The sequence below is a fragment of the Agelaius phoeniceus genome, chromosome W, assembly GCF_051311805.1.
Source record: "Agelaius phoeniceus isolate bAgePho1 chromosome W, bAgePho1.hap1, whole genome shotgun sequence".
In the NCBI taxonomy this organism is placed as follows: domain Eukaryota; kingdom Metazoa; phylum Chordata; class Aves; order Passeriformes; family Icteridae; genus Agelaius; species Agelaius phoeniceus.
The window spans coordinates 5,614,383-5,628,076 of record NC_135301.1 but is presented as its reverse complement, the minus strand read 5'-3'; the positions used below and the strand labels follow the sequence as shown (position 1 = coordinate 5,628,076).

At 38.2% G+C, this 13,694-nt stretch overlaps 1 protein-coding gene across 1 annotated transcript in view; it reads left to right on the top strand.

Annotated features, from left to right (window-relative positions):
- Window positions 1-13,694, top strand: part of LOC129133650 (nipped-B-like protein) — a 129,946-nt gene that overhangs the window by 39,998 nt on the left and 76,254 nt on the right. Inside the window, exon 8 of the mRNA XM_054653276.1 lies at window positions 2,768-3,400. Within this exon, the coding sequence (XP_054509251.1) occupies window positions 2,768-3,400 (633 nt within the window). The remainder of the gene's footprint in view (window positions 1-2,767; window positions 3,401-13,694) is intronic.

Below are 13,694 nucleotides of genomic sequence, written 5' to 3'. Positions count from 1 at the left end.
CATGGTTCCACCAGTCAAACTCCTTCTCAGTCTCTGATACTTAACCTTTTTCTACCTCCTCTCTCAGCTCCACCACCAGGCTGAACAGATCGCTCACCTTATCACACCTCACCCAGCTGTTGTCTCTACTGCTGTCCAATGACAGTGCCAGTCTCTGGCTCTCCCTGCAGCCTGAGACTTGGACGGCTGCATGTTTGTTTTTGTCTGTGTTGGGACATCCTTTCTGGCAACTGCAGAGGGCATGAGTCCCCACTGAGTGGTTACCATACCCAGGCTCCTCCTGAGACGGTGTTTGAACACCACTTGAGCTCTGGAGCTAGTAGGGGGACTGAGCCCTTCCTGCGCGTCCTGCCGTGCAAACTGCTGTGCCCCGCCCTGTTTGCCCACCTTGTTCGCAGCACTCCCTGGAGCCGTCTGAATATGCCGAAGTTGTGGCTCCTGCTGTCGCCGCTTACTGTGCCTTCTGACTTCCTCAAGTCTATCCTTATCTGTTGATGCAGTGTTATTTTTCAGCATGATAAATACCAAATGAATACAATTAATAACAATCTTGTCAAATTTACTTAAATGTTTTTGACAAGGGAGAATCAAATGTCTCCTTTATTTGAAGAGCAGCTGTGAAAAACAGTAAATGTTCTATTGTTGCAACTTATTAAGTATTTATTTAGGAGATAAATCAAGAGTAAGATGTCAATAAGATCTCGAAATAGTTTTGAGTTGCCTCTAATATTTGTAGAAACAAAAATGCAGCCTGTATTTCCAGTGAGTGGTAGTCATTGCCTTAAAAAATTAATAGCAAACAGTTTCTGCTGTACAGTATACTGAGATTATGTAAATTATTGTCTAAAGAGACAGTAATTAGAAGTGTGTGTGTGGAGGGGACATCACAAGAATAGGAATCTCTGGTTGAAGGCAAGTGAAGTGAAAGATCTTCATAGGGTGTAGCCAGGTCTTCAGTACTGGTGATTGAGTGTGGTATCTAATCTGAAGAGGGGAAATTGAGTAGTGAAAAGATCTTGGGAATCAGGATGAGACAAAACAGGGCTTCCCAAAATTGTGGATTTAATTGGCATAATATGGAGTTATTGCTGATGGTCAAGAAAAAGGGTAAGATAAATCCATTTCATACCCTGCTCTCTACATACAGAAGTTATAGGACTTTCGCAGAACATACTAGGGAGAGAAAATAAGCATAGTAGTCTATGCAAAGAAGTCATCAGTAATGGCACACCTTTTATATGAATTGAAGCTTTGCTAGAAGTATCCATTCTCTTTTTCATTTACAGGTCAGTACATTGCTTAATAATTCTTAATATATATGGTAGAAATTTGAGCTTCAGAATAAAGCTACTTTCTTGTTAAGTGGTATATCTTGAATAAAGCACATGAGGACTTGTATTTCAATTAGCTTTTGATTGTTGTTCGAAGTAGTGACCTATGATGACCTAAAACAGAATGACTAATAATAATCTGTCACTGCTTTTTGAAGATCAGTATTCCTCAGTGGATGAATGGGATTGGAGAAATGTTTGCATTGTTTAACAAGAGGAGGCTGGCCCTATTGGTCTAGGCAAGAAGCTCTTATTTTTTTTCCTACCAGTACTCCTTTTTAAGCCAAAAATTGTAGCTTAGTTATAAATGAGACATGTTTAAAAGCTTCTCTGTTTTTCAAAGTTTTTTCTGGGCTAACAGTTATGGGGAGCTGGTTTAATTTGAGGAACAAAAAATGTCATGTGATTAATTGAAGACTTGTAGGTACACAGTTTGTGGTAATTGGGAATGGGGCTGTGGGCGAGCCTCATCCCTAATGGGCTACAACTGTGAAAAGCAGGTGACAGTATTGAAAGCAATGAGACATGGAGTGCTGAGGTGTACTGACCAATCACAAAAGGGAACAGAAGGCACACAGGTGCATTGCATGAACATGAGTGGTATAAAAGGTTGGGCTTGAAGCCTTTTGAGGTGGTGTTGTGTTGGGGTTTTCTGTAATTGTATGATGATGCTATGTGTAGTGTGGCCATCTTAACTGTGGTGCAACAAAGAATGTTCTCTTTTAAAAGTTTCCCTAGATGTACTCAAAGTCTGAAATGGGTGCATGTAGGGATAGAAATGCATGTGTTGAAAAAAAAGAGTGAAGATAAAGCAGGAAATGATGAAAAATACTCGAAGACAATTAGTGGGTTTTAGATAGCAGTGAGTGGGGGAGGTTGGAATGAGTTTACCTGAAATTTAATAAGAACCCCCAAAGAACAAATTTGAAAATGAACTGTCAGAATGAAAGTTAAGGAGGCTGTGTATGTTTTGATTATATATAGATATATATCTGGTTACTTAAAAATGTGTGGCTAATGCCTATGCACTGAATGTTAAGTCTTCATCGCTGGACTTTATTAAGAATCTTTTTGATATTTCTTTTTTCTGTAGTCAGTGTGCTTTCATTGACTGCTTTCTAATAGTTGATATTCTGAACCTGCTGGTACAATTTTTATGTGGTCTTTTTTGGTGGTGTGTTTTTTGTTTCATCTTCTCTGAAATGATCCCTTATCTACCTGTAGCAGACTGCTAAAATTCCTAGGAAATGCACTGCAACTATCTGAATTGCATCTTGATTTAGACATGATGTGCTTCCTGCCAATCTCACTTTGACTTTTTATGAACACAGATATATGTACAAATACATATTAAATTTATGTAGGTTATATTTAGTGTGTTTTTATATAAACATGGAACAACATAACTGTTCAGTTTTTCTGAATTATTATTCTAGGATCAAGACAACCTTTAATCCAACAATCTCAACCTCCACCTTATTCATCACCTAGAGATGTTCCCCCAGACATATTGTTAGATTCTCCAGAAAGAAAGCAAAAGAAACAAAAGAAAATGAAGTTAGGCAAGGATGAAAAAGAACAGACTGAAAAAGCTGCAATGTATGATATCATTAGCTCTCCTTCCAAGGACTCCACTAAGCTTACATTAAGACTGTCTCGTGTAAGATCTTCGGATATGGACCAGCAGGATGATATGCTTTCTGGTTTGGAAAACAGCAGTGTTTCAGAGGGTGATATTCCTTTTAATGTGCAGTACCCAGGACAGACTTCTAAAACACCCGTTACTCCACAGGATGTTAACCGCCCACTAAACGCTGCTCAGTGTTTGCTGCAGCATGAACAGACAGCTTTCCTTCAGGCACAACAAGTGCCTGTTTTGCAACAGAACACTTCAGTTGCTGCAAAACAGCCTCAAACTCCTGTGGTACAGACACAGCAACAGGTTTCGCAACAAGGAGCTATAACGTCATATGATGAAGTAGAATTGGATGCATTGGCTGAAATTGAGCGGATAGAACGTGAATCAGCTATTGAAAGGGAGCGATTTTCAAAAGAAGTGCAAGATAAAGGTAAAAGGATTGTGTGTGTGTATATACTATATATTATAAAATATATATATCCCTATAGACCCCATATATAAACTTTCCTGTCATTGTCACATAGTACAATTCTGTTTACTCAGTGTAGGTGGGTCTATGACATTCATCACCATTCCCCTTAAAGCAATGAATTGTAATCTCTCATATATACATTTTTTAAATATTTAGCGTTCTTTATTTGGGATCTTAATGGATGGAAAGGGAAGGTCTTGTGTTTCAGCATTCTTTTTAAGCTACCCTTATTTTGAACCATGAGACTGAGTGAAGTACAATTGATGTTGTTTATAGTTTCTAAAATCTTATCAGTACCATAATTTAAAATTTGTAATAAGTTTTGGTGGTTAAAGTATTAACTAGTTAAGAAAAGTAACTAATTTAAGAAAATACAGGGAAGCCCTTTTATGCCATTTCTATTCATATCCCAATTTGAACCTTATGAGAAGGAGGTGTTAGACTAAAATCATATCTATTCTTTTAAAGGCACTGTAATGATTGGGTAATATATACTACTGTATTGTTTCCAATGTTTGTTCAACTGGATATTCATTATTATGTAGGCTTTCCAAGTTTTAGAGATCTACCATATATTGATATGGTCTCTAGCACAGAACCAGATAAGCCTGTGAAATGTTTGCTCTTCACTTCAGTAGCTGTACTGGTTGTCTTAACTGATTACATTCAATCTATCAATCTATCCTCTTTTATTTTTTTTTTTCCTACTTTTTCTTTTTTTGTTGTTGTTGTTGTTAGCTGGTTTGAAGGTCTTAGCCTTCAGAAATATCAAAAGTGGATGCAAACCCACATGTAAATCTTGAAGATGTGATTTTTAAAGTAGATAGTGACAGGTTAGCATAAGTATTTTTTAGAAGCTTCCTCTGCATTCTGGTTAACTACTTCTTAAAAAATTCTTTTATAGTATAATGCTAATTTGTTAGATACGCCAAATAAAAATTTGCAGAGTGGAAAACAGCATAAATTCTGATTCTAGAAGTTCATAGGTAAAAATGGTCTATTTTGGATGTACTTGCATGGAGGCAACTTAATTTACACATGGTTTGGATGGTTAACCATCAGAGAATGAACAAGTTTTCTCCCTATTCAAAGATTTTTTTTTTCTGTTTTTAAAGATGCCTGAAGATAGAGAGTGTTTGTTGTGTTCGTGTGTGTGTGTAAATGTTCTTGTTGCAGTTCCTTAAAAGGATTAACTTTTTAGGTATTTCTCATTTGATAACTAAATCAAGTCTTGTTAGAAAACATTGTGAATATACAAAGAAAATGGGTGCTCACCTTAAAAGAAATCTCTACTACCTTTAATTTTGCCTAAATGAAATGATGAAGTTGGTTACTGTGCTTATATTTCTACTAATTTTAAGTTTATCTATGGAGAGTTTGTTGTTTGTCTTCTACTACTTAAAAAGCTACTTTTATATCTCCATACTTTGAGTAGATTCTCTAGCACATTTTAGCGAAGAAGCATCTCAAAAAATACACTGTATTTTTGATGATGCACGGCAATCTTCAAACAGAGTGAGACTAAAACACTCTTTCTGTTTTGTTCTGGCTTTCAGGAGATATTGAGCATGAATTGTGAAGTTTGTAAACTGTAATTACATAGCCATGGGCAGACTGATGTGTTTCTTTTGGGAAAAGAAGTGATTTTTATAGACTGTGATCTCACCCTTTCACCACTCTTCAATATCCATCTTACCAATTAAGGATTCTAGCCTTATGCTTTCCTTCCACCTATATCCTCTGGCAAGTCTCAGTTCTTCTTGAGTTCCTGCAATTGCTGTGAATCAGGTGCAAGAGTTGTTGCCTTATATTGGGACAAATGACCACCATTTATTCACTGGTAGTAAGTTGCCCCTATGCCAGACAGCAGTTCTTTTCACTTTAGCTGCTGAGGTTTCAGCCGTGAATTAATAATACTGAGTAAAAGGATTTTCAGCAGTCTTGAGACAGATTTCCTGAAAAATTCTTACCTTGGAGAAATATGATTCTTATTTTTGGTAACACTTTTGCCATTGCTTGTAAGTTTGGACTATGTCTACAAGTTCATATGCTCAGGGATTGTTCTAGTTATAGTAACTTGGTTTGGTGTGACTGCAGAAAGAAGCTTACTCTATTCTTCCTATGGGAATATGTTAGAAAAATATCCAGTAACTCCTAAATATGCCATTCATTTTTGTCAAGTTACTTACTGTATTTATGCAAGAGCCCTGAATTTGTGCATTTTAGTACATCTACTGTAACTTCAGATCACATTATGTCAAGAAAAGAGCATGCTTGTAGCATGCACTCAGTCTTATTAGAACAGGAATGTATAGTGCTAGCTGATGATGTACATAGCAAGTGTCCCTCTAAAGATCTTACTCTAGGTGCTAGCACATGGTAAAATCTGCATGAAAGCATATGCTTTTGAAAGCATTGCTGCTTTTGTAATTGAGGCATGGAAATACATATTACAGTCACACTACACTTTCTGTGTAGGCATGTGTTGTTGTCTTCCATAAATTACTTTGAGTAGAATTGTACTCACAAGTTTTGATAGAAGATTAGTGATCTCTTGTGTCATTGTTTTTAGAATTGTAGAACCATAGAATATCCTGAGTTGGCAGGGACCCACAAGGATCATTGAGTCCAAATCCTGGCCCCGCACAAGACACCCCAATGATCCCACCATGTGCCTGAGAGCATTGTCCAAGGGCTTCTTGAACTCTGTCAGTCTTGGCACCATCACCACTTCCCTGGGGAGCCTGTTCCAGTGCCCGACCACCCTCTGTGTGAAGAAGCTTTTCCTAATATCCAACCTAAACCTTCCCTGATACACCTTCAGCTGTTCCCTCAGGTTCTGTCACTGGTCACCAGAGGTCAGTGCCTGTCCCTCCTCTTCCCCTTGTGAGGAAGTTGTAGACAGTGATGAGGTCTGACCTCAGTCTCCTCTTCTCCAGCCTGAACAAGCCAAGTGACCGTAGCTGCTCCTCGTATGGCTGACATGAAATCTCTACAGTACTATGCTTCATCAGAGGTTTTCAGATGCTTCTTTTTTAACAGTAAGACTTTGCATGGATATGACATGTTCTTTCTGAGGTTGGGAACCATTAGTGTGGTGGAACTGTTTATTCCAGAGGAGAGGCAGAGATATTTTTTTGGGAGGTTCTTGCTAAAATTTATACAGCTATTACACTTGCCTAAGGCAATGCTAAGGTTTTGGGATTTTTTTTTAATGTTGAGATGCCTTTATAATGTTTGGTAGAGGTGGGAAATGGAGATTGCAGTCCTTTGGAAATTATAGTACTTTCTGTAATAAATTCCTGATTCTAGCAAAACTTAAAATATTTAGCTCCCGCCAAAGTCTCTCAAAGTAGAGATGCAGTCCCCTTAGGTGAAACTAATACAGCGCTTTTCAAAAGTGCTGACTTATTTGAAAAGCAGTGTATTTTTCTGGAACCTTATTGTTATTATGCCTTTAGTTTCTGAAAAAGGAATTCTTAGTGCAAAAATCACTAATGCAAAATCTCTCAGATTTGATCTAATGTCTATCAGATGTGCATAAGGAGAGATTTTAGAATATAGACCTTTTGCCTCCATATCTGAGTGCTTTTCAGAACTCTGTTTTTATTTTATCCTTTTGATCTATTTGGATTTTGGATTAAGTGGATTATATGGTCTTTTCATCATTATAGAGGGGTGTAAAATTTGAAAATTTGGTTTTGTCCTTGTCCTCTGTGTGGAAGGACAAGAATCCATCTCTTCCTGCTTTTTCCATCAAGGAAGTATCTCTGTATTGATTAATCTTGGAAGTAATTTGTCTGTGTCTGTTAATTAAAGGAATGATTGAAGAGTTTGGAGATCAAGGCTCTGAAAGTTACAGTCTAATGCATCTGTTATGTTTAATAACTTCAGAACAAATGAGTCCATGAAACATGATAAGACTCATGTTTTCAATCCCCATTGCCTCCCCTCTCAGTGGCCTCTATACCCTCATCAGATACAAGCTGTTAATCAATGCTAGGTCTTCTTTTTTGAAAGGATGTGTAATATCACAGATAGATCCTTCTATTGTTTATCAAGACTCAGATCGAGTTTTAAAAAAGCAATTCAGAAGGATTAATACAGAAAGGGATTATCTTTTTCCACAAGTCGACAAGAAGTAAACCATCTTCTGCCTAGGTACATGAGGATACTGTTGAGGAATACCACTACTGCTGATGGCTCAGTGTGCAGCTGCAGTGGGAGATGCAGATTGTGCTCTGGGTGGTGGGAAATGACCGGAACCCAAGCTGTAAACTGGTGCTGACCCTTTACCTAACAAAGGGTATGAGGACCTGCAGAGCCAGCCGGGTGACCAGCCACTCAGAGACTCAGCAGGAGCAGATGACTCAGCAGGAAGACCCCAGACTATTGAGGCACAGACTGCGAGGGTACCAAAGTCCAGGGATTCTTTTGTTGGGGTCCCTTCCCAGAGGCTCCAGCTTGAGCTGTTATGATATCACTGCAACATGATTCAATTACTCAAAGGAACCAGGTGTCTGGGACTCTGCTGTGGGAAGCCTGAGGCCGGGCCAGTGAGGGAAACTTGTCTGACTGAGTGTGTTGTGGTAAGGAGTCAAACAGGGCACCCATTGGTTGACTGGAGTTTCCTGCTATGGAGAGACTTCAGTCCCAGCAGTGACAGTCTCTAGTGGTGTGAGAGTGGCTCCTGAATGGTCAGACAGTAAAGTTATCTTAACAATACCTTTCTAAAGAAATTATAAATAATGAAGCTTCATGCATACTTTCTTCTAATCACTGTCAGTAGTCACATTTTTGTTTACAGTAAAGTAATTCAAAACTAGTCAGTCACTTTAAGTCTAAACCATTCCCAGAACATTACATTAAGATTTAGATCTATTACTTAATTAATTACCTTAGGTTCAAGGTTTCTTCCTCAAGATCTTTCATGCTTTTCTAAAACTCCCAAATACTGTGAATCAAAAATATTTAAGATACTGATGTTAAAAGGAGCTCTGAGTCTTCTAGAAAGAGGAAAAGGGAAGATAATATTGAAAATTACTTGAAAAAACAGAAAGCAACCCATCTCTTTTTCAGAGACTTTTTCAAATCGTTTTAGTTTTTTATTTGGATTTGCTAAATTTTAATTTGAGCTCTTCCATACATGGTATTGTGTGTTCATTGTTAGATTTTAGGCTACTTCAAAGACCCTTTATAATATGTAGCTATCTTAACAGATTAAGAAGTTCTACTTTTACTTGTAAAAGGCACTGTTTTCTGGTGTTTGCAAGAAAAATCATGAAATCATTCCTCACTTACTGTTCAATTGTGAGGCTAATATATATTTTTTAAACTTAAAAGGATTAGAAGCATTTTTTAAATGAGACAAGCTTATTAATTTCTTTGGCATTTTTCTGCCTCTATATTTTACCTTTGAGGATCCATTTTACCTACTTTGGGATCTTACTGTAGATTCTTTGAATTAGGCAGAAGTGAAGCTGTAATAATTTTATTTCCAATAATTGGATCACTTGGGGGGCATTTGGATGCCTGCTGTGGGCCCTTCTTTTTTTAGTTCATTCCAAGCCCATAGCAGCAGACACACCCATCTCAAGAGTGTGAATCTGCCGGAGCAAAACTCAAAACTACATTATAGGTAAGTAAACGTTTTCACTTTTTCTCTTACCTTTAAAGTTCTTATTCAGCTCCTTTCCCTTTCTCCCCATTACCCATCTCCCCGCAAAAGTCCCACAAAAAAGAGATAAAAGAACACTATCAAGAATTAAGTTTGTTTACATTTAGTTTTATGTACCAAATGAATGAAATGACAGAATGTGTAATTATAGCCAGTATATTACCATTCATTTTCAAAAATATGTTATAGGGAGGTTATTTACTTTAACATAGAGATATGAGTGTAGTCATTTGTATAGTCATCTTGCTAAAGATTACATTTAATACCAGAACATGAAATGAGACAGTGTAAAATACAAATTATGTCTCTGTGTAGTAGGATGGTGTGACAATTGGATACCATGTATTTTTTGTATACAAACTTTCATTAGGTCTGCATTTTATAGTGTTATGTAATAGATGAAACTGGCACCCAATGTAGCTTTCCCAATAAAAAGCAGATTTGCAAAATCCAGCTCCTATAGATGAAAGACTTTTTTTGTTTTATGTTCAGATGTGTTTTAAGAAAAGTAAAGGGAAGCAGTTTCTCTTTTATCTAGAGAAATTGCAATGAAGTATTGCAGTGATTCCAACTATCTAGGGAAAGTTGCTTTCTTTTATATTTTTTGAGAATGTAATTCTGAAAAGCATGTTTTTTTGAAAAGAGAAGGTGTATTTTAATGGTGTTTACTTTCCTTTGGTGCTCTTGTGTAACATGAAAGCGAATTCCCACATTTATCCAGGTTGTGCTTTAAGTAGGGTAGTGCAAAAACCTGCTCTTGTAAGGAGGTGTAGAAAATAACTAAAAGTCAGCTTAGTAAGAAGTGTATTTTATTTTTATTTATAGCATGAACTAAGAAAATAATTAAGCAAAATATACATGTAGCGTATGCCCTTGATTGTACCTGTTAAATGGATGGGAGGATTTATAATATTACTTACCCAGTAATGACTTTATTTTGTTCTGGGACAGTCACTTCTCTATAATGGATTTAAATTTTGATAAGCTTTGTTAATTTTACGTACTGTTCTTTATTAACAGTTTAACCCCAGCATTTTTGTAGCTTATAGTCACTAAGTTCACTCTAACATCAACCTAAGATGATGACACAGGCTTTTTTTATTATTATCCTATATAAATGTTGCTGGATCTAGTTAAGTGAAAATACTTTTGAATGCAAGGTATGATGTCAGAATAAAATCAACATCTGGAAGGGAGATTAAAATTGTTCACCAATAACTTTTAAAGTAATTTCCTTATTTCAAAAGTTTGTTGTTCCTACAAATGAATTTGAATCTGATTGGAAATGTTAATCTGTATGTGATACATGAAATAATTAGTCTTTATTAAGTCTACTGTTAGCGTGTTGCCTTTTTCTTGTAAAGTTAGATGCTGCATTATGTATTTCAAAAGTATTCACACTTCAGGTTTTTCTCAGATTATTTTAACAATTGAGTTTACAAAACTATAATTCTTCACAAAACAATCAAATGGATAAAACACTGAATTTGTTTCAGAAAAATCTCTCTCACTGATAAATTGATATCATATTGTTTATAAAAACAATTCAGGAAGGTTAAATTACAGCCTCCAGTCTTTAAACAAGTGGAGATGCTTGATTATAATTTGCTGTAGTTCAATTCTTGTTATTATCTAGTGTAATATTTCTTTTGTATTAATATCATTGACAGGGAATAATGATTTACCAAACATTCTTAAGCAGAAAAATTCATAAGATCATATTTTATCCTCTAGTTATGCTGATTGCATTATTGTCATACTCAAGAAAACAAACAGAACTTTACTAAAATGAAGATTATGAATTGTGCTACACCCTAAGGCATGTCAGAGATTCCTGTAGTACTTTTAGAGGTTTTGTTTTTGGTTTAGTTTGTGGTTGGTTTTATTTCCTGAATGAGTTTGGACACCCCTCTTGATGGACTTTGTATTTTGCATAGTGACCAGAAGTTTGATAAAGTCCCTTGACAGATTGCTAAAAATTATCAGCAGTTTCTGTTCAGATTCTTGGAAATCCCTTCCTCTGAACTGCAGCAGCTAGAAGCCGTCTGGTCTCTACTTTGGAGCCTTTGTAATTATGCTTGTTCTATAAAGCTTCCTATACCAGGTTCATGACTTTACTTTCTTAGTTTCTTCTGTAAGGGAGCAAGCAGTGAGACTAAAATTTTTGACTTATGTTTGCTGAGTCTCTCCTTCGAAGGGGAGTGTGTTAGTCTGAAAACAAACTAGTGGGAGACTCTTAAGTCAGAACTATAATAGGAAAATTAAAATAAAGGCAGAAAACACTGGCTTAAATTGTCAGAGTCAGGATACAACCTTACACTCTTTTGGTCCAGGTGGTGGTAGCAGTCAGATTAAATGGTGGCTGCAGTCCTGTTGAAGTGATAGATGTGGTTCTGTTGAAGCAGTGATCCTGTAGAAGGGTCTGGTCTCCCTCTGAAGGTCCAGTGGTGGTTCTGTAGCTCTTGTGTTCTGGGAATCCAGTAGGTAAGGCTGCCTGTGGTGTTCCAAAACCTCAGATTATATCCAGGTAGGAATCCTTGGTTCCTCCCCCTGGGCAGTGCTTCTCACAATGGGATGATGTAATTTTGAGTCATGCAGTGAGACTTGATGGCTCATTAGCAGAAGATATGCCCTGGAAGGACTTATCAGGGATGAGTCATGGAAGAGATAAGAACACTGCCCCACCTGCTTTTAACAGCTTATGAAAATGGTGATAATATACATACTTTTGGTTGCATCTTACACTGTAACCTAAGACATTATCCACCCCTTATTCTATTACCATCTACATCATACCCGAATCAATACCCTCTTTAAACTCAACTTAGATATCTATACACAATAAAACTTTACACACAGCTCTTGCTTAATATTAGGTCTCCTTGTGATACACAGCAGGTTTCCCCATCTTTCTGTATTACCCACCAAGTGTAACCAGGTCCTTGAACAAAAACAATAAAACAATCCCATGGATGGGTTTGCCTTTGCCTGAGGTGGGACTAATCTAACTAGTCATTTTTAAAATACTTCTTATGTGTACCACAGGGACTTTATCTCCATCCACTGTGTGCAATGGTTCAGACTGGGCAGGACCAGCTGGATTGATGGAGCCTCGTTTGTTGACTATCCAGGTGGCTCTTGCTAAATTCACTTCCCAGTTTTTGAAGGTCCCCCTGCCAAGTGCCTTTAGGGTGGTTTTTAGTAGTCCGTTGCACCATTCAACTTTCCCAGCAGCTGGTGCATGATGAGGGATATGATATGTCCATTCAATACCATGTTCTCTGGCCTAGGTGTTTATAAGGTTGTTCTTGAAATGGGTCTCATTGTCCAACTTGATTCTCTCAGGGGTGCCATGTCTCTACCAGGCTTATTTTTCCAGACTGAAGATGGTGTTCTGGGCAGTAGTGTGAGGCACAGGGTAGGTCTCCAACCATCCTGTGGTGGCTTCCACTATGGTCAGCACATAGCACTTGCATTGGCGTGTCTGGGGAAGGGTGATGTAGTCAATTTGCCATGCTTCTCCATACCTATACTTTGACTATTGCCCACCGTACCACAGAGGCTTCTCCTGCTTGGCCTGTTTGACTGCAGCACATGTCTCACAGCTGTGGATGACCTGTGAGATACTGTCAATAGTTAAGTCCACCCATCAGTCATGAGCCCATGGGTATGTTTCGTCTCTCCCCTGATGACCAGAGGCATTGTGGGCCCAATGAGCTAGAAATAATTCTCCCTTGTGCTGCCAGTCCAGATGCACCTGTGATATCTTCATCTTGGCAGCTCGATCCACTTGCTCATGGTTACAATGCTCTTCATTAGCTTGACTCTTGGGTAGGTGTGCATCTATGTGTCGAACCTTCACAGTCGGCCTCTCTACCCAGGTGGCGATGTCCTGCCAAATCTCAGCGGCCCAAATGGGTTTCCCGCTGCATTGCCTGTTGGCCTTTCTCCAATGATCCAGCCATCCCCACAGAGCATTAGCTACCATCCACGAGTCGGTGTAGAGATAGAGCCTCAGCCACTTCTCATTCAGTAATATCCAAAGCCAGCTGGACGGCTTTAAGCTCTGTGACCTGATTCGATCCACCTTGTCCCTCGGTAGCTTGTGCAACTCGTCATGTGGGGCTCCATACAGCAGCTTTCCATTTCCAGTTTGTCCCTACAATTCGGCAAGAACCATCAGTGAAGAGGGCATATCATCTCACTCTCCGGTAGCTCATTAAGTGGTGGGGCTTCCTTGGCATGTGTCACTTGTTCCTCCTCTTCAGAAGATAATTCAAAAGTCTCACCTTTGGGCCAGTTTGTTATTATTTCCAGAATCACAGGGCGATTAAGATGTCCTATCTAGGCTTGCCATGTGATCAGTGCAATCCACTTGCTTCATGTGGTGTTGGTGGCAGGAACCTTTCCTTTGAACATCTGACCCAGCACTGGTAGTCGGGATGCCAGAAGCAGCTGCGCTTTGGTGACAATTACTTTTGAGGCAGCTCAAACCCCTTCATAAGCTGCAAGAATCTCTTTCTGGGTTGGGGTATAGCTGGCCTCAGATCCTTTGTATCCCCAACTCCAGAACCT